General features: G+C 41.6%; 1 protein-coding gene across 1 annotated transcript in view; it reads left to right on the top strand.

The window, feature by feature from the left end:
- The window catches only part of Sclp (leucine rich repeat containing protein 20 sclp), a 75,753-nt gene extending 48,996 nt beyond the window's left edge, over positions 1-26,757 (top strand). The window contains exons 3-5 of the mRNA XM_071588590.1: positions 6,425-6,568; positions 20,534-20,701; positions 23,327-26,757. Of these exons, the coding sequence (XP_071444691.1) occupies positions 6,425-6,568; positions 20,534-20,701; positions 23,327-23,499 (485 nt within the window). The 3' untranslated portion in view covers positions 23,500-26,757. The remainder of the gene's footprint in view (positions 1-6,424; positions 6,569-20,533; positions 20,702-23,326) is intronic.
- Positions 26,758-27,370: the final 613 nt, after the last annotated feature.

Here is a 27,370-nt window from a genome sequence, read left to right as displayed (position 1 = left end):
GTGTTAAATCCTTGAATTGAACCTCCTCCATTAGCTTAGAAATATTTCAGGCGGTTGTATGCCTAATATGCCTATAAAATTTCATGCCAATACGAACCTTTGGTCAAGTTAGTGTTTCCTATCACGCTTTTCGTTATTCGTTCACTAATGGTGTTAGGGAAATGCACCATTTCAAGATATAAATTGCAGGAATGAAGCGAGTCGCACCGAAGATTCGCCCCACGAGTTTGGCGTCGTGGTTCAGGATTCACTGCCTCCACCGTCGGAAGTTTATGGGGGAACTCATTTCCCACCCCTAGCGTATATGATGAAGCCCCATAAGTCTCCGGGCCTTCTTTTTCTCACCTCCCGACCTCTCATAAATCAAAAGCACCGCATTACCATGATGGTACTCCATTTTGATGAACCCCATCGTATTCCCTGATGATAGGCATAGATCATCGGTCGCATCGACGTCATTGCTGAGGGTGTGGCGCGCGAGCGATTTCAGGCAGCCGAGGGGGAGTATTTATTTTTTTTTCCCTCTTTCGGGGCGAGATGTTATATGCCCGCATATACAAATACACACACGCGCATAGTTATGAAAGAAAATTCGCCCAACCAAGAAACATATTCTCGAGCATTTGAATCGGTGTAAAGGAAGGAAGGAAGGAAAGGGATGGGTAGCACAAAAAAGACAGACACAAAGTTCGCGGGGGGGGGGGGACGTAAGGAAGAGGATAACAAGCCAAAAAAACGTTTCCTGAGCCGGGAACTGATTTAGGTCAGTTGGTAGAGCTCTGACTGGAAATATACAGATCCTAAGTTTGAATTCCAAAGTGCCATATATTTTCCGTTTAAATTTACTTGTCCTTTTTGTGTTCGTTCATATATGTTTTCTTACCTATTTTACTTAACTCTGTACGTTAAATTTTTTTAAACTTTATTATTAGACTCTTCTCATTCAAATGTGGAGATCAAATGGCAGAGGACGCGATGGGTCTTGAAAGATGCCTGGGAAATGCAGGGGGAGGGCGGTAGAACCGTGGGTGTCCTCCTCCCTTCGGACAACCAACGACTCCCCAGCCCCGCGAGGGCTCTCAGGTGCGCGCTCCGATCGAACTAGAACGAGCCCCCCCCCTGGGCGTGTGATCGCGCCCCCTCCCCCCGACCCCACTCGACCTTCTGCCGGTCTCTCCCCATTCTCCCGAGGAGTCAAGTCTCCAGTCGATCGACGGACGTTTTACCCTGCCGCCGCACGTTGCTGCTTTCTCCTTCCTCGCCTCCCTTCCCCCTCGCACTTCCAGGCATAACTCCTCCGCCCATCCCTTCCCGCGATCGCCCCCTCGTTGTCATCTTATGACTTGGGGAACGAGGCTCAATTGAGGAAGGGTACGAGCTCTAAGAAAGGAAGGGATGAGGCTCCGGGTTCCGATCGGAGATGAATTAGCAGTGCGGAACGATTGATGGTCTAGAGGCGCCCCAGTTTGTTGCGCTTAGCTTCCTCTCCATGCTCTCTTGATCGATAATAAACAGTGTACCCATTTTTTTCCGCGTCAACGTTGAGAAATTAGGTCGTCTTGATTATGAGTGCAGTTTCAAACATAATAGCAAAACAATAATGGACATAATTGCCTCATCACAGTCCAGAGAAACGATTAGGTTTGGGAAAAAAACGGACAAGAATTTTGTATTCGATGGTTTCTGGCCCAATTTTGTGGAAGTCCATGTTCATTAAATGAAGAATACAATGTATTTTTCTGCTCTTCAAAACAGTGGAGAAACACATTGTGCTCTTCATTTAAGGTACATGAATTTGATTGTTTACATGGACCGCTAAAGCGTTGTGAGTGAAAATCAGTGACATTATTTATGTTACTATTCCGCTATTGAATTAAAACAATAATGAGAAGAGCTATGTTTTAAGAATGTATTACGAATCATAATTCTCTGGATATACGAGTATGGCCATCCTCTATACACTACACTATCCTCTGTACACTACAAAGGAGATATAAACTTATTCCATTGAAAATTTTATTCAGCATTTTTCAAGAGGAAGTATTGCAAAACAAGTATGTTATTGCCTTGAAAGTGTAGGAGTTAATGGTCCTTTCAAATTGGTTTGACATGTTAAAATAGTAATATAAATCGAGTTACAAATTCTAAACAATAAGTAAGAAACGACTAATCAGATCCTCCCAGTCTCTCCCATTATACCTTTTAACTATGGGTGAGGCCGTTTGACTGGTTTTCTCTCAATTAAGAATGGAGCGCAGTTATTTGTTGCTCTATTATTGTGAGAGTAGAGTTTCACGCGAGAGTGGTTTGTGAAGGACAGGAAAATGGTATATTTTCGCCGTGAATGCAGAAAGAGTTGTGTAACTCCACCGATGAATGAGACGAGATGGCCAAGGCAGGAAATGAGATTGCCACATTCGCTCTCATTCCCCATCCTGCACGCAGAGGTCGAACGAGGTGCATTGAAGGTAATGCAAACCACCCAGCGTTCGTGCTGGGGGCAGGGCCTTTTGAAGAAAATACGCGAGGGAACGAAGGGTGTGGCGAAGACACGAGAGGAGGATTGATTCCGGTCAAGACGTTGGCCATCGGGAGAGAATTATTACGAGCTTGCATGTGTCTTTGTATATTAGTCGCAGATACACATAGCAGTTGTTTCTGCCAACTGCTGCGGTCTTCTGAGGCATTGGGGATAAGTGGCAATTTTTTGGATCGCTCAGATTAGTAGGAGTAAATGAAGGAAGGGGAAGAGAAACCTGGCATCGACATCATCCTGAGCGTCAACATTTAACAAATGTTAACCTGGAATCTGACGGACAAAATAGATACCTCACGTGAATTGCTGTCCACTTGGCATTTAAACAGTATTGATGTTAAAGTATTGCACATGAAATTAAAATATCACACATGCTCAGGATTTGATCCCTGACCTTTTGCCCAAGCAGCCAATACCTAGTGCAAAAGCAATAACTATTGCATACCTTCATGCCAATTTGATCCCCATCTTTCAATTATTGAATTGTAATCATGACTAGTAAACATACCATTTGATAAGTTGAATAGAACGAGGACAGAAAGAAAAGGACAAAAGACATGAGACTAGAACGACAACAGAATGGGAGTAGTTACGTGCTGCCACGATTAGAACTACGGCGCTTTTGCTTTACTCATATTGTTATTTAGAATAGTTTATTCAGTTGTGGGAGTGACTAAATTGCTCATTGTTTGATGTGGAATGTTTACGGCGTAATAATGCTGCGCAGTATTCTCGTAATTGTCGTATCGTCTCATATGATGTTTGGATTTAAAATTACTTCTCCTGTTTCTCTAACTCATCAGGTTTTTTTTTTACTTGAATGATGAATTTTCGTTCTGCGATTGTTTCACGGTCGGTGTTTTAGGGAAACCAGAGGCGGGATCTCCGCCAGTTCGAAATGGCGGCAATCCGTGGCTCGTTAACCTCCGTCGAGCGTCGGGAAGAGACGAGAGACTGTGAATGTAGGGAACTCGCCCGTGCGAATTACGCGGATCTCCCCTCCGCGGGTGGATTACAAAACAGTAAGAAAAGAATCCAAGCGGCGTGCTTATGAAATGCTAAATCAGGTTGTCGATCTCATAATGAGATTACACGAGCCAGTGAGTGTAGAAATGCAGGAATTTCTCACAAAAGAGAAAATGGACTTTCGGCGAAGGGAGGGAGAGAGAGAGAGAGTTTTTTTCGTAATGAAATATAGTGCGTTGAGAAATTGTTGCGGCCGGAATGAATTTTTAATACCTCGTCATTCATTATTTAATAGAGTGGCGAGTGACTTTGAAAAAGCGTCTTCGTCGTTGAAATGGAAAAGTAAAAGTGGGCACCACTTAGTCGAGTTTATAACCCTCGGCGTTCCGCGCAAAGGTTGTTTGAGCTCATTCGCTCACTGAAGGCTCAAGCGTTTAAATCCCTGTGACTACCACCATCCTTACATAGGCTATGTGACTGTAATAAAAATTTTTCATTTCATTGATAAATTTCTTGACAGCATATTGATAAATAATCATTTTTCGATAATGTTTTTCATATTCCAAAATTTATCTGCGGTAATCGATTGGAAAAAGTAAGGCTATGTGAAAAATGTATCGTGAAAAGCAAGTCTAATATCATCCAAAAATCGAAATTAAGTACATTTAATCGCAGACTTATAATAGTAATAATGTATTTCATTCAAGGACCGAAGGAAAATCCAGTAAAAGGCAGGTTAGAAAAATCACAATATTTATTATTGTGGTTTGAAGTATTGCCAGTAAGCATACGATGCAGTTAACATATTATGACCTTTTTCGTCAATTGCCTAACATACTGGGTGCTAGGTAATGAAGCCCATACTGAGGTTTTTAAAAGAGAATGACATGAGACCAGCTACGAGCTCGTATGAGAAGAGCGATTCACAATTGATTTCATTAAGAGGTGGTACGTTTTCTGCTCTTGCCATCAGATTGACTTTCTGTACATCTAAGACGGTGTTGCAATAACACAGATCTGATCAGTTAGGGAGTGTAAATTTCTCTGGGGTCTTATTCTTGCGAGAAGTAGGCAATCTTTTATAGGTAAGGGAAGCTACCCTCACAGGCATTGTTGGAGGAGCAATGGTGTCCCAGCGGTCAATCTCGCGCTTGCTTGAAGGGCGAGAAGCTGGCAAAGAAATAGATTTCCGCAACATGTGTGTTCCTTAATTAATATGTAGGTGTTCTTGTGTTCTCTCCTTTTCGGTGAAAAGCAACTTCTTTTCAAGGAGTTCCGGGCCCTTTGCCTCGTGCCAATTACTATTTCACGTTGTGAAATCTCCGAATGCTTTGACGCATTCTTTCCATGCCGACATGCGCCGTCGACTAATTAAAGGATCTTGGCATACTGCAGTAGGCATACAAATAGCATTTGCTCCAGTTAAAAGTCAGCGATCGAATACATTTAGACGAAATCGCTTGAGCGGTCGCATAACTGTAAACATTGACGATTGATTTGTTGATGGCAGTTGTTTATTAGTGATGTCACATCGATGGTTGGGAAAATGTTCTTGGCACCAGTTTTTCCTCCTTAACCAACTATCAAAATTCTCTCTTTAACTAGCAATTCCAGCCGAGGGGAAATATCGTGAGTCAACTAAATTTCAAATGTTTAATCAAAAATCATATCTTTACGCAGAAGTCCCAAATTAAAAAAAAACGCCTCTGGCACGAGTAAGATCGCTCGTCAAATATTTTAATCGCGGAAAATGATCGTTTTCTATAAGGAAAAGTCATCTTTCGCGGAACATGAAGTGAACTGTTCGTTTCATAAGATAACTTCCCAAATTACACATTTGAGAAGCTTCTTCGTCACTTTCACAAAAATACTTTTGAGTATGATGATTCGCAGATACATCCAGTCTTAAAAATAAATCCGCTCTTACCACGGAGAGTGGTTGACTTACCCAATTGAGATGGCAATTCTGGCTGCATCCCATTTCATGTCGAGTGCATGGGCTAAATTTATAAACACAAATATTACACTTCTTCACTTCTCAAAGATTGACATTAAAATTTTTAAAACTCTCCTTCCTGATTTGACCACCTAAATTTGTCAATTTATGGTGGAATGGTTTCTGAGTGAGTCTTTTCGTTTGAAAACACATTCCCCCCCTTTTCTTACCAACGGTTAAAACGATTGAAGAACCGCAAGTTCTGCATGGGATCCGACCCTATCGATAGGGGGAATACTTTGAAGAGGTATTGTTTGAAATCACATGGAAAAGTTAATATTGATTCGCACTGAAACAATCCTCGTGTACAAATAATTGTTTCAATTATTCGCTTCCTCCAGGCCATTATTGCCATTTTTGGATATTTTCTTACTCTTCCTGAATCATGCAATTGCTCATTAATCATTTTACGTAATTCTTGCAAAAAGGAATACCGTACTCGTCATCGTTTTGAGCTTTAATATTAAACTATATAATGAACTTTCCTCTATCTAAATGAATTTCATTATGAATTGATTCGGGCTAATTATTAATAGGAGCATTTTGACGCCAAAAATTCAAGTATGAGTAATTATTTGCAAATAGAAATATTTGCACATAATTACTCATATTTGCAAATATTAAATTCACCTGATTAATAAGCATGTGATATAAATACATAAGCTAATGATAAATTGTATGTTTTTGGATTGAAACATATATCTGTCATGAATATGAGCATACACACAAGCACATATTAATTTTTTTTACTGCACAAACTACAGTACAATTCTTCGTAAATGGATGTGTTTGTGTTTGTTCTTGTAGAAGTGTTGAGTATTCAAATGTCGGCGTGTTTCAAGCGCATCATTCACCGTGTAAAAACGACGACAATCAAACATTCTCATTGTCTCCCTTTCTATCTCTCTCTCTCTTGCCTCCTTTAGATCTCTCCGAGTGCCAGCTGATGCAGGTCCCGGACGCAGTTTACCACTTGATGCGGCACACGGAGCTGAGGGGCTGCAATCTCTCCTCCAACGCAATCACCAAACTCCCGCCCAAGTTCGCCGCCAAGTTTTCACTCATCACAGGTAATTAAATGCTTTCTGCCGAATAAGAACTTGATTCTGAAATTCTGAGGGGCCGGGTCGGAATTAGAATTTCCCTAGAGGGTGCCCCTCCCGAAGGAATACTTCGTGCTAAAAGTTCTTTGAATAACTGAAATTTTAATATTATATATGTATATATATATATATATATATATATATATATATATATATATATATATATATATATATATATATACGTATGTATATATATACACTTATATTTTTTAAGGTAATCTACCGGTAAAGGTAGGTTTTTCGATGGACACAACTACCAAATAAATATTTTATTCACTTATATATACATATATAAATATGGGTCGCGGTAGTCCAGTGGGTAGAGCGTTGGACTGCTGACCGCAGGGTCCCGGGTTCGATTCCCGGGGAAGGCACCTGCAGCTCCATCCAAGCTATGTGATTTTTCGGGTACCAGGTCATCCCGGGAAACCATAACCGGCACAGGGAAAGGAACTGGCCCCCCTACCCTGATGTGTGAATTTCACACGCCGTCGGGCTTAGTACTGGGTGAACTCTTTTGAAATGTGGGTGTGGAGAAGAATGGAGAAGGAGAAATGGATAGAGAAGAAAACAAATGAGGAAGTACTTGGTATGGTGGGCGAAGAGAGGGGTTTGTTGGGATAAATCCTTTGGAGGCAGGAAAAGTGGATGAAGGGGGTATTGGCCGGCAGTGGGATGTTGAAGACTGTAATAGAGGGGAGAATGTTAGGCAAACAAGGAAAGGGAAGGAACAGGATAGGGATGTTGGACGGGATGAAGGGAGGAAGAAAGTACTCAGAGATGAAGAGGGACCTGATATAGAGTAGGATGATGGATTTTGTGTTTTGTTAGTAGTCACAAAATGTTTTATCTAGTATCTTTGTCCATCCAAAAACCTACCTTAACCGGTAGATTACCTAATAATAATAATAATATCGTATATATATACACACACGTATATATATATATATATATATATATATATATATATATATATATATATATATATATATATATCTGAGATCACGAACCAATGTCATAACATCTAGTTCCTTTAAAAGCCCCAAAATTTCAGAGTTTAAGAGGACGCCTCGGTAGCTTAAGTGGCTAAAGCACTCGACCGGATATTGAGGGATCTGGGTTCGAGTCCCAGTCAAGGCGAATGATTTTACGCTCTGAAATTGTTGCATCAATTTTCTAGTTTGTGCTGTGGAAAGAACCTCACTAAAAGAGATCTACCAAACCAAACCGAATTGACTTTACAGAAATATCTTGATGTGTCTACTTGCTTGCTTTTCGTCATAACAGGATTTTGGGAACATTTAAGAACCAATTTCCTGCTTCTCTTTCATTTAGAGTTTGTACATTTCGGCTTAAAGCAAAACTTCGCTTTCTCCTTGAGTCCTTCGAAGTTTGATTCCACTTTGAATTAACACCGCACAAAAAGTAAGCGGGAACTCTATCTATGTACACTAAACCACGAACTTGTATATATCAGCAATACAAAACAGGGATATCACATCTTGCTTTTTTTTCAATGTGGCGGAAAAAGCTTAAAGCTCAAAATACTTTCATTTTCAAAGGTCATTCTAGACTCTCAGGGCATGCGAATTTGTTGCCCTTAGTTATCATGACTACTTTTTATGCACTGTCCAAGAGAAAAATAAAAGACAAAATCTTCAAACTTCACACACTATACTGAGATTCCCATATCACTGGTCTGAAATAATCTCAAAGTAAAAAGTAATCATTCGAATTAAATTCTTCTGGAATAAGTTATTCAAATTCCAGACATCGTTGGAAGATAATAGGTTGATAAATTTCGGCGCCCTGCATTTACTCAATCGGTGGTGAGACACCACTAAGTGTCAGTTTCAGTTGCTTCACTTCTGAGTGGATGAGTTGGTAATTGGGCCATGTTTGTCAAAACTTTATCTTTCGTTATTACCCAGTTCCAGTGACTGATCATACTTATTAAGGTGGAAATTTCTAGTCTGGGAAATTTTAAATCTCATTATTGGAGAATAATTCATCTGCAGTCCCTTTCGATTATCTCTTTCATATGATTGATTTTTTCCTCCGCTTACGATTAAATATTTCAGTGAAACGAATTGGATTTTCGGTGCCGAAAACATCTTCGAGTCTTTCCATATCTCACAGATTTCTTAGTCTTAGTCTTGAACCGTTTCTTCGAAATTCAATGGGGGCATAGGAAGTCAAAGTGAGATAGGAAGAAGTGCACGGAAGGAAAAACTTCACGATAAGGGCCAAGATAAGGAAAATAAGAACCAGCTGGTTAGGCCACTTCCATTCACATTGTGACTTTGTTCAAAGCAACCAGAAGTGAATGCCGAGGAGCAAATACGTAAGCCCAGTGAAGATGGAGGTTGGACGGAAGAGATATCAGGGCGTGAGGGAGTTATCACTCAAAAGTCGAAATAGTTGCAGCCGAGGAATATTTGTACTGGAACACTATCGATGATGATGTTTAAAAACAACTGATTATTTCAGACTTATAAACATTTTGAAGCTGCAACTACGAGTGCGACGAAGAAGGAAGGTAGAATGATTTAAGCGTTCGAATCGAAATATTTAGAGCATATCTGCCTAACCTCCTATTTTCTGGAAGGAATCCTTAGGATACGAAGAACAGACCCCGTGTGTCAAGCATCAGGCTGTTCAACCCCTTTCCCCTAATGTAAAAATCCTTACCCCCTCCACCGCCTCCTTCTTTTCCCTCCCTCCCCTCCTCCCTCTTTTTTCATCCCGATAGTATGTCGAGAGTGGGTTTCCCAGTCGCCAGACATCTTCGGAAATAAACACGGCGAGTTTGGCACGGCTATACGCTTCGCTCCAGAAATAGCGAATATTAGCGCGAGCACGTGGTTGGGGGATATAGGAAGCGGGCATGTCTTGGGCAACGCAAGACGTCGTTCGGGTTGCGACACGGACGCCTCAACGCGCACATCGACGCGATCGCGCGCACCGCCGGGCGGATGTGTCCTTCTGCAGTCGACGCACCCCGATCGGCGGGGTTGAGGGGCTAGTTTTTCTAAGTCTTTTGGCGAAGGGCCCGACGCACCGGAGGAGGGAGGTTACGACCGAGATACAGTGTGCGCAGTGCGCCCGAATCGCAATCTAAGCTTCAACCATCACCTGAATCTGTGGAACCCGCCCGTCTTCGAACATAATTTTGTGAGTGAAGCCAAATCGCATTGAGAGCAAATTAAACCCAGGAAGGGAACACGCGCCTGAAAGTCCCTGTCAATTTGGAAGGAAAGAATACGTTATCTTTTCAACCTTTCTAGCTTTTTCTTCTAATCAAATGAGTACAAATGGAACATATTCAGCCTCGATTTCCTTTCCTTTTTTGTCGACACGATATTCCTTTTGTACTATGCTCGCGAAATAAATATGGGTGTCTAATGTGATGATTTGATTAATCGATGGTCGTAAAAAATGACTGGTGGCTTCATCATATTAATCCGTGGGTATATCACCCCTATTGTTATCAACCCATCTCGGAAGGTCTGCCTCGGAAGCCTATGATATGATAATTTAAGAAGAAAGCCTTCACTTCGCGTGAAATTGTTCACAGCTCTTGGTGCGTACGCTGTGATATACCCATGTTTCACGAGCTGATATCTCTTTTGATTAGACATGTTTAAAAAATAATTATAAAAACTTTAATTTGCCTGCGGAAAAAGGTCTCTGCCTTTATGTACCTTTTGCTATATCTCTCAATATTCCGGATCTAAAGTCATTCATTGTGGTTGCGGCAGAGTAAATTCATGACCAAATATGCAATAAGACTAAATCCACAACATGCTATCGAATTGTTGACCAGTGAATCAAATACTACGACTGTATCTTATACGTGGATGCAATGAACTGTGAAAATTCAATTCGTAGAGGAAATCACTACGAATATTATTGCATACGAGCGTTAATTTTTATGAGAGAAGACTTCCTCAATACGTTCAAGATTGCGCAGGAGAACAGATGTCTGTTCAGAAAGCGTCTCGAAGCGAAAGTGCGCATCTCGATTTAATTATTTTCAGGTACTCCTTAATGCGGAAAGTGTCATACATCACTGGCCACAATAATCGTTGAATATTAACCGGAAGTAATGTTCTGACGGTTTGAAGCATCGAAAACGATATGTACGATACATATATGAGCCTTCATTCGCAGACCCAAATCCGTTCACCGACACATGTAAATCGGTACGGGTAAAACTGGCTTAGCTCTGAGGGAAGTGTTGATGGAGAGTGAAGTCTGAAATGTATAGGGTTCAAAATACTTCAAATGCCATAGCCCTTATAGTACCCTCGGGAAAATATCCGAGGCTTCGAACCACGGCAATGACCGAATTTATTAACCCGAGACTATTCTCGGTTGACTTGAGTCTTTCAAAACATTCTCGAAATCTATTTTGGCAAATCTTTGACGTTCGCGAAAACGAGCTCTATAAAAACGAAGGTCTTTCGAACGAGCATCGTCTGTCCGTCACGTGAGAGAGAGAAAAAAAACGTTTCCCCCGAAGGTCTCCCTCCGTCCCACGGCAAACGATGATGATGAAGACGCGCTTTTCTTCGGCAATGAGTTCCGTCAACTTTGCCAAGAACTCCACAGGACTTGGAAGCGCGAGCCGAAGGCAACGACACCTCGGGATTCAGTCCGAATCCTTCCAGCAGCGAGAGGGGGAGGGGAGTTTGGGGGGGAGAGGGGAGGGTGGGGGGAGGAATTCGAGGATGCCTTGAGCATTCGGAGATGTGCGCATCACTTTTCCCATAGTCACTGACCCACGGGGCGGTGGCGCGCGATTCTTCTCTCGACCCATCACGGCTGCTTCTCATCTTGGAGGGCGAGGACGTGGGGCCTCCCGCCCCACCGTCACCCCCGGAACCGCTCTACCCCCGCCCCCCTCCATCCGCCCGAAAGGCAGCGTAGATGCCACCAGCTATCTTCTCCACTCCCTTCGCCGTCACTTTAAAAATCAATAATAGTACTGACCTACCACTTCCGCGGAAATAAATACCGGGACGCCGGTATTCTTGTGCGCTGGAGTACTTATGTTTATTATTTATTTTAATTTGGTCTGAATACTATGCAAAATGTCATAACCTAACCCTTTTAGTATGTGTGAGAATAGGGTTCAATATAATTTCAGTACCTAACTATTGATAACTATTACGGAAAGTGTAACTGGAACAGTTGGGTTGGTAGGTATCGATTTCCCGTTTGGGAAACTTTTATCTAATGCCAGTGAAATGTCATGCAACCAACTGCAATATAAAAATATTTCCCTTGATTTGTTTTTACATTTAGGTTCGTATCAATTGTCATTATGGTATAATGTTGGTAAAGTTTATCATGATAATATTTTAATGTCGCTTATGAAATCATGTCCCGCACAACCCATAGCATTTACTTAAATTCCGTACCCCTGACTCCAGTTTTGAAATAGCTCGCCTATTCACCCCTCACTCCGATATTCGATTCAGGTTGTTTTGAGGCGTTTCTGTTGGGTACATTTATCAAAGTATACTTACATTGCTTAGGAAAAAATGAACCACTTGGAATTGTGTGGCTTAAAATCAACAGAGATTATTTCGTTTTTTGCCATTTTTTTCAGATAAAAAAAATGTAGCCGAAACGTATTCCGAAGCTAGACTCGTAGCTGCATGAATATTATTACTAGTTACAGCTCCAAATTAAAATGTTTTTTCCATAAATTTGCTTAAAACTTGCGTTACTCTTTGGAGGGAGATCAAATGCAATATTTAAGCATTCTTATGGTAAGTTATTTCTAAAGAATTTCATTCCAGTCCTTTTGCCATCGAGAAATATTTGAAAGCGAAGGGAAATTTAAGTATTCCAGGATTTTTAAAATAAAATATCTGAAAGGGAAAATGTCGGTTGGTGGGTTTATAAAATGCTGTGTTTTATGTGTGCTTCCTGCTTCATTTTTAATTTTGTTAATTGCCCAATGAAATAGCTGCGTTTTCTAATTCCCTTTTAAGTGGTTTGCATTTACGATTTAATGATCATACGATTCCAGAGCTGCAACAAAGAATTAATCCAAAACTCTGCTTTTTAATTAATTGATATGTGACTTGCACTTGCGTGTTTAAATGAATGAAAAACAAAATGGTTGAAATAGTTAAGACATATTTATTTTAAAACCCGACGATTGACAACGTGAGCCATGTATATTATTTCCTTTCTAGCAACGTTTCCTTTACTCCCTTTGACATTCCCTTGCGTTTGCTCGTGTCACATGGGTGTCCAAATGCACACTTCCTTTTTAATACTTGCTTCCTATGTGCTATGTGACGTGTTCCCAACTCATTTGCTGTATACGTTCTTCCCTTTAGAAGAAAGACGTTGAAAACATTGACATTAAAGTGGAAAAACATTGTGTTGCATAGATATTTTCCTCTCTTACTCTCCCGTATGCCTCGTCATGCCTCCACTTTCCATCTGTCTCATCCCAAAAGGTCGCCCCAAAAACCGAATTTGTTTTTTTTCCAGTACTTATTTCCAGACCTGCTCTTATAATTTGGGAGTAAATTGTTCAGATTCTTATATTGCCGCATTTTTGGATGAGAATTATCACCAATTGCATCCTTTTTTGCAAATTAATGTTTTTGGGGGCAAAGATCAAGGCATGATAAACGATGAAATCATTCCCTTTGAGTTAAAAACATATTTTAAGAGTGTATGAAGTTTTACCTAGAACATAAAAAGACACATTGGGAACTCAACATACAATGTACATTTATGATAAAAGGCTTGCAAATTAGATCGCCTTTGCGAATTTATTGAAAATTCTGAAATTAAATTTCCATTTGATAATTTTCCAATGTTATGAATTTAGTCATGTTTTTACTCCTAAAAATTGTTGACTACATCATTAAAACAGAGGCATTTATACGTATCTACTGTTCGTTTTGCATATGCAATCAAATTGTCATGTAACAAATTGGCTTGCAACTCAATTGAATTAGACCCAAATATGATTTTTTTTCGAAAGCATTACTTTTGACGGACTATCTAGTAATTACGAGCTTTTACAGCCGTTCTACAAGAATTTTAACCAAATCGGCCAAAACCCCAGGGATCAAACACACTTGGTGGAATTTGGACACATCTGTGCGTTATTTTCACTCACATCTTTCTGGAAAAGGCATTACCCACCGCTTAACTCATTTCCTCCAGCCATTAACTGAATACGATTTTCACGAACCGCGGGACTCAGCACTTGCTACAGAACTGGCATCATCAATTAACATTAGACGGCTGTTCGTGTACGTTGAGTAAGAAACCCTAAAACTTTTGTTGCACCCATACACACAGTCTCAATCTCGTTTGCATTGCATTCAATCCCCTCGCGCCTGGCTCACAGGGCTCGAACTAAGCGCTTGCGTTCAGAAGTGGATATTCCACACCTGACTCTTTTGGAAGGGATGATTCTTTATCCGTTCCGTCCGGGGTCATACAGTAAAACCTTCATCTGAATATAAATCCAAAATCGACGCCCACGGGTAGTCGGACTGCGTAAAATCCATCTACTCATGGATGGCGATCTGCGAATAAGAATGATAAAATGGAATGAAAATAAAATACGTAAATAAAAAGGAATGGGTGTTGGGCGTGGACAGGAGAACCAAGTCTCCACTGCGTCTCGTCCACGTCCCTTCCCCTCTCTCTATCTCTCCCTCTCCCCTTTCCTCTCCGGGCTCCCCTCGCCCCTCACATTCAGTCTCCCTCCGCGGAAACGTAGAAACCCGGGCACTTGGCAACGGCGGCGCCAAAGGGGGAGGGTTGTGGACGGGGGACTGCGCCCGCAGACTTCCTGGACACCCGCCTCCCCCCCAGGTATGGACCCTCCCGCGTATAACCCGTTTCCCAGCGACCCCCCGACCACCCACCCCTCCGAGCGCACATTCTCCTCCGCCAACCCTCCCCTTCAGCGCACAAACGCCCATCCCACAACCCCCGACTCCCCCACCCGACCCCGCCCCCGCCTTCACCATCGGCACCGCATGCATGCAATCCCGCCCTTTCATCCCCCGCCCTCCTGCCTTTCCATCGCGGTGAGAGAATGACTCCGGGGGCGTGAAACCGCACCGTCCACATGAGCGGAGGTTTGTTCCCGCCCTGCCCAGCTAACAACTCCCCCCCTCTCCATTCTCCACCCCGTCCGTGGAGGGGAATAGATTTTTAAAAAACCAGGGGCAGGAGGGAAGGGAAACAGACCAGAAGGCAATGAAGATGCCCCACCCCCACAGGGTGCGATTGTAAATATTTATCGCTTAAAGGCGATGCGCCTGGGTTCTGGTGATGCGATTGCCGAAACACTCTTTGGGCACCTTGGTTCGCGATGCGAAGGGTGGAATTAAGAGTGGAAGGAGAGCGGCCATGAGTTTTGCATCCATTTTTTTCAGTTCTAATTCCCTGGAGTCGACCTCAGTGACTGTTCTTGAAGAGGCGCTGTCGGTGAATTCCTGAATTTTCGAGCGCGTTCTAAAGAACTAATACCTCGTCCACAGGTCATTAATTCACGTGAGGCTTCATACGGTTTTCCAGTACTTCTCTACGTACTTCCCTTTCTTCTAGGAATATGGCGCGGTTTGCACCCCATTCGTTATATACCGGAGTGAGGTTCACTGTCCGTGGAGAAGTTGAACTCGTTGAAGCGCATTACAGGCAGAAATGCATAATGCGCCAGGAATTTGATATTCCATGCAGTTAGTTTGCCCTTTGTGGACGAGAAAATTCCGAATTCATTGGGGAATTGTCTTAAATGACGTAAAGGAATGATAGATAGCTGAAATGCTAATTTTTTTAATAGGTTTCACTTTCTTAGCGAGGATAACATCACTTCATTAAAAATAAGAGCTTACTATATCTTCACTTGCAGGTTTTTTTGAACGAAAACTCATTCCAATTTACCGTAAGTCGCTGTTATTTTGTTTCTAAATTAGTACTAACCATTATGATAACTATCCTGCCAGTTTATTTATGGTTACATTCATAGCCATGACCTCTGCAAATAATCAAAGGCGGCATTTAAGGCATCTGAACACACCAAATTCCAAATCCCTTTGGATTCGTATAGCACGGACAACGATGAACCAAACCCCCAACATCCTATTCTATTCTATAATAATCCCCTCTTCAATTCCGTATACTTCCCCCTCCCTTCATTCCGTCCAACATCCCTATCCTATCTCTGCCCCTTCCTCGCTTGTCTAACATTCTCCCGTTAATTCCCACAGTCTTCAACATCTCATTGCCAATCAAAATGCTGTGCATCCACCTTACCTCCTCTCTGCCACCTTTAGGTTTCGCCCAACAATCCCCTCACCTTTCCCACTATGTCTAGCACTTCCTCGTTTGTTTTCCTTTCTGTCCACTTCACATCATGGTCATATGAAATGAGATGATAGACTAATTCCAAGAAAATGCGGGAGATGCCGCGACAGTAACTTCGGACGAAGTCATCCGTTAATATGCATTACAATTCAACAATTTCCGGGTGTAAAAACCATTCACCATGACCGGAAATCGAAGGATTCGGGTTCGAATCCCGGTCAAGGCGAATGATTTTTGCACTCTGAAATCGTTACATTGTAAGATGATAGGCTTAGATCGGAGGCTTTTGAAATATTGTATGGTTGTGGAGAAGGATTGAAAAGGTGAAATGGGCAGAAAGGAAACAAACGAGGTAGGGCTGGACGTGGTTGGGGAAAAGAGAGGATTTTTGGGAGAAATCCAAAGTAGGCAGGATGAAGACGAATAGGTGGGAGGACGTTAGGCAAGCGAGGAAGAGGAAGGTAGGGAATAGGCTTGTTAAATGGAATGAAGAGAGAGAAGTATGCGGAATTGAAGAGGGACTTGCAGTGCATAGTGTCCGAAGCCAGGTTGTGTTTTTTGTTGGGAGAGGAGAGTAAATGTACGTATTGTTGTACAATTTTATAGGCTGTGTTCATCCGGTAGAATACCAATAATATAGATGTGTGTGTGTGTATATATATATATATATATATATATATATATATATATATATATATATATATATAGATATATAGATATATATATATATACACATATATATATATATATACACATATATATACATATACACACGCAATTTTTACGCTCAGATAAGCATTCACATAAAAACTCACGTTCACTTTCCTCCCGCGACCTTGCTGGCGCCAGTTCGAAGGAGAGAATCGGAGAGTGGGGGAGTGGTTCGTATTTTCGGTTCCGCCTCCACTCCTCCCCTCCCCTCCTCCCCCGAGAGGATGCTTAAATTTAAAGGCATCTCCCCGAACCCTTCCGCCTCCCCCTGCCCCTCCCACCACCTTTCCTCCCTCCCCACTCCATCCCCTCCCGTCCCCTCGGGTTTTCCCCTCTGAATTAAAAAAACCTTCCGTTGCTATTTTATCGCCCTCGTCGCTTTTATTTTTATATCGCTTCACGCCCCTACGCGAATTTTATTAGTTTCCCTGTCCCGCCGTTATAGTCTCTTGGGGAGGGAGGGAGAGGGTGGAAGATTTGTGAACCGTGGAGTGACCTCCACCTCCGCTCCTCTCTCCCCCACACGCCCCTACTCGCTCTCCCCCTGTCGCTTGGGCCAACCTCCAACGACACCCCAACCCCCGACAATCTTTCCGAAATCCCAGAGCGGACATCGGGAGAGAAGGTAGCACCACCACACTGTCTGCCTTGTCCCAGCCTCCCGCCAGCACCCTCCCTTCCTCCCTGTACCCCAACCCCCTAATCCCTCCTCCCACCGACCCACCCTGATGCCACGCCACTCACAAAGCCTCTCCGCCTTGTCCCCTCTTCGAGTTAATGACGCAGTCTTCCGCGGAATAGCCTCAGGATGTCTAAATGCGTTCGGTGTGGAGGGGTGGGGGTTTGTCGAGGAACCAGCCCTTCGACTCGCGGAATGCTTAGAGTCCCCTACCCCCGCGACCCTCCCAAGCGGTGACCCCGGAAGCGCGGATCTTTCCGCCCCCTTCTCTCTGTGTGTGCGTCGTGCTCTTCCTTGGAGAGCGCAGAGGATCTTATTAATTTTCTCCAAGGAACCCATTCGTTGGAAGTCTTTTTGTGGAATTAGTGGGGGTAAGTTGGTTGCTGGTGCGAGTATACACCGGAGTGGATGGGCTGATCAGAGCAATTTAAACATCGTTCTCGACGCACATTCATTCCCTTCATGCTCTTCCCTTTACGTGGTGTACAAAGTCAAATTGAAGCCCAATTTAAAGAATTTGAGTAGCTTTTTATAATTTCCTTTTTATAAAAAAGGACTACTGCACACCACATTGCCAGTGCGCAGTGCGTTTATACACGCTTAGAGTTGAATTCAGATATATATATATATATATATATATATATATATATATATATATATATATATATATACATGCACTATATATATATATATATATATATATATATATATATATATATATATGCACATACACATATGATATATACTTATATACACTTGAGATAGGGCTCGTATGCATATTTATGTATATATATATGCATATACATACGAGTCCTATCTCGTGTGTGTGTGTATATTTATATATATAGTAAGTTATAATTACGTAAGCAGAAATAAAGGTTTCCACTGTAGAAAACAGTATTCTCCCTTTGCATATATGCTCGTCAATTATTATCGCACCGATTTGCATACCATTATAATACTTTTGCAATCCGATATGGTGAATAACTCTTCCCAAATAACGAACAAGGGATTTGGAACCGTACCTTTGATCAAAACAATGTAAGTATTTCGTATTTATTTAAATTATCTGATCCCATTTTCAATAGACGATTCCCCTGCGCAATAGAAAAATGGGCTATCTCCTTTCATTGTTCTTTTAATCTCTCCGTAAAATGATGTTCAGTCACATAACGCCGTAAGTGATTGATTTTACTAAGTGATTCCGATTTCACTGCCTTGCACTCTTTAACCTTTATGGCGACCTTAACGGCTCAAATTGCTTTGACCTTCAACCCCTTCGACCGTTTCGGTCGGAATTTGCCTCAGCGTAAATTTTATTAAACCACGAAGACGCTGGTGGCGAAAAGAGCCGCCACGCCGCGAATCGGCCCTTTTGAGCTGATTTCAATTGACCGGCCGGCGATTTGCATTACAGCAATTAATGACCGATTTAATGGACTGCAATTAAAACGAGTGAATCGCCGCCCGGGACACCAGTGCGTGAACGTAAAAAAAATACCGAGTTGATCGTATTCTGTTCGAATGTGTGAGTGTGTGTATTATGTATGTACCTGCAAGCTCGCACAGAACCGCGCTTTTCTTTAAATGTTAGCCGGGCACAGCGTTTCTTCGCCACCCTTTGCCGGAATTTTCTCTTAAAAATAAAAACGCCTCATTAGCGTTTCAAAAGGACTTGCCGCTGTCGCATTCGCTTCCCTTCCTTCATTTCTCTCTCTCTCTCAAATGCTTCTCCGCCCATACTCCCCCATCCTGCGTCCTAATCCTATCTCGCCCTCCCCCGCCGTTTCATCTGAAACCACCCCTCTGCCCCGACCCCCTTCCCCGTTATCTCCTCATACTCTTTTAGCCCAACCCCCTCCCCATACACCATTCCCACTTCTCCGTCCCTCGCGGCTCCTAATGCCTCTCTCCGTCCCGCCACGTTCTCCAGCCTCCCCACGGGCGCTAACCCCGTCGTCCTCCCCCGCCCCCTCCAGTCCTGAAAACCTCCGACCAACCCTTCGACGCCGCCACCTCCTCCCCCCATCGTCCTCTCCTCCCCCATCGACATCCTCAAGGGGTTTTCAGGAAGCTCCCTGCCACTCTTCGAAGAAACTCACACACTCTTGGCATGTATCCCGCTTGGAAATCCCCGACCTAATTATAGAACCATACGCCCGTTGTAGAAAACCATGCCCTCCCTATCCCCTCTCATCCCCCCTCCACTCCGCCCGACCACGCGCGTGACCCGAGAGTGTGCCGCTCACGGAAACCGCGCTCCGCTCTCAGATTATGCCCTCCGTGGATAAAAGCAGTCCCGCCGTGGGATGAGTGATTCCCGATCCCATGCTACGACGGGGAGACCGAATTCCCTCATCCTGCTTATTCCACTCCCAAGGGGTTCCAGGGCGACGTTAACTGGGGATTTGGTGGAACGCCTTGCAAGTGTTTTCGTGCAAACCAAATGATTGAATGCCAGTAAGGCCGAATGACTACTTGTACACTCTGGAACCGATGAGTAGGCATTATATGCGCTACCTCCTATCGTTAGGTAATAGGCTCTGTTGATGTTTGTCTGATCTCACCCGACGAAAGAAGAAACATATGCGTTAGTTATTGACTGAAATAATAAAATTATTGAATTTCAGCCTTTATATATTCTATATCCATATTTATTTCCTATTATTTCGCCGCTTCGACGACTCATGACCCTTGGGCACCCATTATGGTCGGACGATCCTTTATCATATTAAAATAGGTAATCTAATCTCTTTCCCCTAGATGTAATATAATTACAGCATGATGTGTTTGGATATGCAAGCATTGCCATCCTTTTGTCTCACCGCAACCTCGGTATTTACCTTTTTTTGTAAGCTTTCCAGAGCAATAAGTACAATATGCTTAGGTTTCTCCACGCTCTCTGTTTTTTTCCAGGAAATTAAGATTTGTTCCTCGTCCATTGAACTTGTCGAAGATGGCAATATGTGTTGAAATCATGTTCCTTTGATAAGAGATTTAATGATTGACTCTACAAATGATGTTGACTGATTTTGTGGATACAGGTTTTGCCCAAAATATTTCATTCTCGTCATTGGTCACATAATCTTTTGTTAATTATTTTTTATGAATTTATTTATTTTTTAAATTATATTTTTCCAACGATTATTTATGTGTCTTCTCTACTTCTCTTTCCACAGTGCTGAATTTGTCACGCAACAGACTCAGTCGCCTTCCAGAGGAATTCTGTGACCTTTCAGCGCTGACCAAACTCGACATCTCACACAATGCCTTTATCAGCCTGCCAAGAGTAGTGTTCAAAATCCCTAATCTTACCTCTCTTGTTGCCACGGACAACCACATCACGGGTAAGAAGAAAAGATGCGTGTGTGTGTCTATGCATATATATATATATATATATATATATATATATATATATATATATATATATATATATATATATATACTACATTTACCCTCCACGCAGTTCCCTCTTGGGATTCGGCACTGCGTAGAAAAACCTGGTTTAAGGTCACGATATGAAAAGTACTCCTTTTTACTAATTCCTTCCACCCTACCCAATTTTTGCATGCTCATTTTGCCTGGGTCGCATTCATGTAATGTGTCATGCGCGACCGTTTGCTCCTGAAACTTTTACTATTCCATGTCCTGATGGTACACTACTCCGACTACATTCGCCCATGAATTTCCCGGTCCATTCTTAAACTATTTACGGCTCATTCTCAAAACATTTCCTCTTCTCTCACGTATCTTTTCGGTGATTCGACTCTTCCGCATTCTCTTTGTAAGACCAAATCTTCGGTGGACACTTCGTTCATAGTTGTTAATACGAATAATATCATAATTTCATGCAGTCGGTAATTTTCAATGAACTACCCTTTCATCACGCTATTTCGACTGCTTTTCCACTAACACACTCTACAAGTTCCCTGTTACAGTTTCTGAATTCAGTCGACTTTAATGCTCATCCCGGCATAACCAAGTTATTTCAATGCAATAATGTCAGAAGGATTAGGTACAATCCTGCATGATGCCATTTTTGCTGCCTTAGGTATAAATTCATTACTTCATACACTTAACAAGTTACTAATAACGTTTCTGCAAATATTCGCACATCCCAGAAACTGCGGGAGATGCCGCAACATTAACTATTAACGGAGTCATCCGCTAAGAGTGCAATGCAAAAATTTTGAAGTATAAAAATCATTCGCCTTGACGGGAATCCAAACTGTGATTCCTCGATGTCCGGCAGAGTGTACTAACCAGTTAAGACATCGAGGCGTCCTCTTCCACTTTGAGATTTTGAGGGCATTAAAGAAGCGATGTTGTGACGAAATATCATACACACAATGTCACAGGTATTCACAGTCGTGCGCGATGCATCACAGTCCACGAGGTAAAATCTGGATATCGAGGGATCCGGGTTCGAATCTCGGTCAAGGTGAATGATTTTAGCAATCTGAAATTGTTGCATTGCAAATAGTAATATTTGAATTACCCCTTTATTCAATGCCGCGTATTGATAAAGCGCTGAAATTATTATACTATTACCTTTAAGAGAATCTATGTTATATATGTATATACACATGTATATTTGTAATCACAAAATTTTTGTGGAATTTTTAATTGATTTCAGTGTGCTGAAAGCGTGATTTATCATGGGTGAATATTTTATGAAAAGATTTGTCCAAATTAGATGCGCTCAGATGCCCATTAAAATTAATTACTAATTATAATAGAACCAAAATTGACGTGCGTTGCTAATATTTGCCTTCATAATGACTTTAAATGGTACTTTCAAATTGCTTGGAAACTCTACATTATCTTCTTACAGTTAACTTGGTAATTACCCTAAATTGCGGAAATTTCTTGCTTTTTATAAAGCTACGGAACCGGTATATTATTTTTAAAGATATATTGATCGCCTTTCATTAAAGCTAACTGCTTGTGAAAGTGACTTACAAGCTTTCTTAAGACCCATCGGGCATACAAGTCATCAACTTTTTCGAGCTGGTATTTTGTCATAAAAACTTCGTTCTTACAATTTAGATTATTATCTGAGATTAAGATCAGATATATTATGTATTAATGTAAAACATTACAATATTTGTAATACTATTTGACTGGTAAATATCACGGTTTCTTTTTATATTTAGAATTAAGGGTTGTGTGACTAGCATCTACGGAAGAGATCGCAACTCACCAATGGTTTACGTACGACTATATTACTCGGCTTGGGTGACATCTATTAACCCATAATATTGATAATTCTTGCAATTTAGTTCATTAATTATGTCATTCGCTCCTTCTAAATGGCTAGTTTAGTTTGTACAAACAAATTTTACTCAACCATTGTGGAACCCTTGGTGACTTATGAGTTTCTTAACCTGTATTCAAGTCACGCAGTGATAAATTATGAGATTGCCTTTGTAATTATTTCATAGTAACTACTTGTTTACTCTCAAATTAACATAGCATTAAGTTCCTGCTAAGCCCTAACGTTTGTCAAAAGCTGCCCGCATGAATGCAAGTATGTACGTTTCCTAGTTTGTATCTCACATTTTAAGTAATAAGTAATAACAAAACTAAAATATGTAGAAAAAATAGAAGGGTAGTATCTTTAGCAAAACTGTACTCTCAGTAAAATTGAATATATGATATCTTTGAATTATTATAAGTCAACAATATTTGTAAATAAATGCAACTTTAACCTTTTCTTCACCTCTTGAAAAAAATTTCAAAAATGAGCACCTCCTTTGGTAATCTGTTCATTAATTTAGTTCCAACAACATTCAATCCACTACTTCTGACACCGTACTTATTGTTGTATTTTGGTATATAAGTATATCAAAAAGTACGGCATGTTGTCTCAGGGATATTGAAATTTAGTCGAAGTTGTTTGCTCTTGTTTATTTTTTCACCTCTAATTGTTTAAGCTACATGAAATCATTCCTGTTCGTTTCCCACGGCAGAGGTGGAAGTGGACAAGGTGGTGGCCGCCCCCACGCTCACGGACTTGGACCTCCGTCGCAACCCGCTCTCCCGCCGGATGCACACGGAGCTGTCGGCGCTACCCCCGCGGATCCGCTTGGCGCTCCCGCCACCGCCGCCTCAGGAGGAGTGGGAGGACCTCTCCGACGTCTAAACAAGCGGAAACCACCGCGTCGTCCACTTAAGCGCGCGCGCCAGCACCGCAGCTACCACGACGCCGCCACGAACCAACCCCACGGACGCCTCGCCCCCTGCGTCCATGCCGTCGCCCAGCGGCCAGGAAAAACTCCATGGAACGAAAATCATGACAAACAAGGGGAGACCGTCTCACCAGAATATTTAAAAAAAAAGAAAAAAATAATAAATAGATGCGAGTACTTAATTGAAGGTTATTAATGCATTTCAGGATATCGTCAAAGAAAGAAGGACGACTATGTCGCGTAGGGTCACTGGCTCGAGCAATGGATACAGTTCGTAATTGCTTGTGCCAATTTGTTTAGGAATGAATCGTGCGGATTCTCTATCCCAGTTTCGTGGCGCGGTCATTGAGCCACGAGACTATCGATCCGAATGAATGAAATCTTCAATCTAAGGAAGACGGTCATAGGTGCCGGTAGTCAAGATACGGCACAATGAATTCAGAATCACTGTAGCCGTAGGAGCTTTTGAACCCTTCGCAGGAAGATTGGAGCCCCCTTCTCCAAAAGGGCACGTCTGGATGACAAGCCGTCGCCAGGATCATCGCCAACAACCAATGGTGCTGGGTGCAGATTAGTCCTTCATTGTTCCAGCGCCGGGTAGGGGTTAAAGCAGCCATTGGTCTCCCTGCCTCATCCGATCGGGTTTTCGACCCGCTTCGATAGAATACAAAAGATTCATCTTAGACCCGGAACAGAGTGCAGTTCAGGCTATTGTGGCACCGGAACAAGCCAAAGCTAGTCGATTTTCTGTCCTGATACTCCCGTGGACGTCCTGCTCAAGCCATATCCACGGCTGGGAAAATTCCAACATACCCGAAGCATTTTTTTTTTTTTGACGGAACGTCTTCGCTGTGCGACGTCGGTCGATAAATTTACAAACGTCGCCATCGACTGCAGTGAACACAGCACTATTTTTCCGACAACATCTCAAATCAAGTGTTACTCCTTCTTCCGACGGTCGGACTGGGCTAACGTGGTGGACGAGTGAGGCTTCCGCCCCAAACATGTGTGCTAGATTGAAAACGGGGCTGTGCAATGCTGAAGTGATGAGTGAGATACTGACTGACTTTCGGGGTGCATCGCCGCGCAGTGTACCTTGTACACACGAGTGTAGTAGTGCGGGTGTACGTCATACACACGACGAGTCCTGTCGAGAGTGGTGACGGACACAACTGTTGCTGATGCCACTCCAAAATGTTTTGTGCTCCCGGAAGGCGACAAGCGTTTTCACGTATTGCTAATAAGTGTATTAATTTGTAAGATGTCACAAATGTGTGTTAGTTACCCAAGCCAATTGCCCAGTACAATGTGTTCCTTTGAAAGTACTGTCAGCATATGATTTATATGCGTATTATTATACATTATATATATTATTATGTATCGGGAGAGGTGTGATCGTTACGATTGCTACCTTTTCCAACATAGCCAAACCGCTGTAGTCAGTAGCGCGTTAACTTAACGGATTGGCTGTAATTTTTTTAATTAATCCCATACTACTAACTCTGCACCGGATTTTTTTATGGCTGCAGCAATCAGCGACAAGGGTTAACAAGGTTACGACTTACTCCCAATGGATTAATATGAATGAAAACGAAAAAAATATATAAACAAGAGGCCAATATGCGCTTGAGCGGTAAATCTACATTTTCGTAGGTTGTTTAAACGCTGTGCCCTGAAAGATCTTACCTTTTTAATTTCATGAAATTAATTTCGAAGGGCTTTTAATTTGAGAAACATATATGTATTTTTTGGGTCGGTAATTCTTCTTCTTTTGTTTTATCGAGAATTGAAAAGGAGCAATATTGATTTTGGAAAGATCTTTTCGTCCATTAAAATTCGATATAAATCTATTAAATATAACATGCGTGTTTATTTTGTTCTAAAAAAATATTCCAGCGATGATAATTATTCCAACAGAAATACTTACAACATTTTTAAATTCTAGCAAGGACTCAAATGAACGTTTTTAAAACAAAAATGCGAATGCATTTCCTTATTTTCCATCTTAAATATTAGCCTCAAATCCATTTCCGCATCATAAGAGACCTAAAAAAATATTAATCACTATCCTAACCGTTTGTCTCGGTGCTGTTCCGTAATGGTGTGCAACGTTTGCTTTAAAGATAGTACACGTAATATGTTTTCTCTAACCCATGGCGTCAGGAACGTCAATGCAGCTTTGTACACCAAATTTGGGCTGTGGTGTTACATTTTTTTTATATTTTGTAAGTTATTCGAGGTTTTTTCGTAAGTTTGTTGTACATATGTTTGTATAAAATGATTGTTTCAAAAGAATTTTTACAAAGAGTGACAGTATTTTTTTACACTTTGATAAAGCTGATAAAAAATGATGAGCAGATTTAATTTAAATCATCTAGTCATCCGCTGATTCGATTTTGATCGGTGAGATTCTAGCGGCTCCCGTAGTGGAAGGACGAACGCGTCCTCTCCGGAATTCTACGGCATTGCCACGTGAAATCAACGTAATCTGGGATGGCAAATAGTTGAGGAAGGGAGCACCAGATAGTAAAGATAGAAATATCCGGCTTATAGGAGAGCTCAGTCATCGCGAGTTAATGAAGAGACGGGAAGATACAGATCACGGCTTTCACTGACGGCGTATACCCCTCGGTGCATTTACAGGTATATGAGCAGAAGTCGGCAATCTCGAGCCCGCGGACTGGATCCGACCCCAGAAGGGTTTCAATACTGTCGGTCGTATTTTGTGCGACTTAGGTACCCAAAAAACGTGTGTTTTTGCGATCATGAGAAGCTAACGAAAAGGCTAAAAATGGACCAACAATGCCATAAATTGAGGTCTCATTCTTCTGAAAAGAAAATGTTGTCGATCTTAAGTACGGAATCAGCATCAGATCGCGATTAAGAGCATGACCGTAAAGATATTTAATGCGTTTCGAGGGGGAAATAACCGTCGCCGACAATGGTCTTCATCAATACTTCGCGAGAATGATGTTGTAGATAGGCAAATATAAATGCATTTACTGCAACTTGTATTTTTGCTGCCTGTTGGCAAGGTTTTGAAGGAACCATGTGAATTGGAAGCCGGTGTTGGTCGATATGCAATGGATTAAGTGCGGGTAAAGTTGACTGTTGCAATAGGCTTGTGTTGAATAATTTCGATGTATTTTTACAGATTGTCTTTTCTTAATGGAGATGAGTTGAATTAAAAAATAAATCGGTAACAAAGAAACCAAAAATGTTTATTCTTTATTCAATTAACCTCATCAAAAACTTTGCAAAAATGATGAATCCTCTTGGAAAAATCTTTTGGTGGAGCTTAATGGTTAAATAAATGAAAGAATGAGTTGAAATTCAACAAACTTCCACTTGTTCAGGCTTTAATAGTTAATTTAAAACTCTGATTTTCAATTATTGGTCTGAATCCTACGAAGTTTTGAAAAGAAACTAACAAATTCATACTGTTGCCACACCACTTGCACCATCCTTCGCACTTTATCTGGGATTACAACAAAAATTTTGTTTTCATATTTTGCCTGAGAAAATATGCAACTTTCAATGTTTTCACAAAATTGTTCCTTTTTCGTCTTAACTCGTTAAAGGTTATATTTTATTCTCTTTTGCCCAAATTGAATTGGCTTCCTGTATTCCTAATCAATTACCAATGTACTACAACGCCATGCACTTTGGTTTGGGTACAAAGTATTATTATTCAATGAATAATTATGGACGTCATATTGAGAATGTGTATCAAATATTGAAAATCTTCCTGAGGCGTATTCATTCATATGTTCAGTAACCCGAAGGCTTTTTGGAAGAGTGAAAAGAAAGATTACCTCATACGAA

The sequence above is a fragment of the Hetaerina americana genome, unplaced genomic scaffold (genome assembly GCF_022747635.1).
Source record: "Hetaerina americana unplaced genomic scaffold, ioHetAmer1.1.p SCAF_3, whole genome shotgun sequence".
NCBI classification, from domain to species: domain Eukaryota; kingdom Metazoa; phylum Arthropoda; class Insecta; order Odonata; family Calopterygidae; genus Hetaerina; species Hetaerina americana.
Note: the sequence above shows the minus strand (reverse complement) of the source record. Positions and strands in the feature narration are given on the sequence as shown.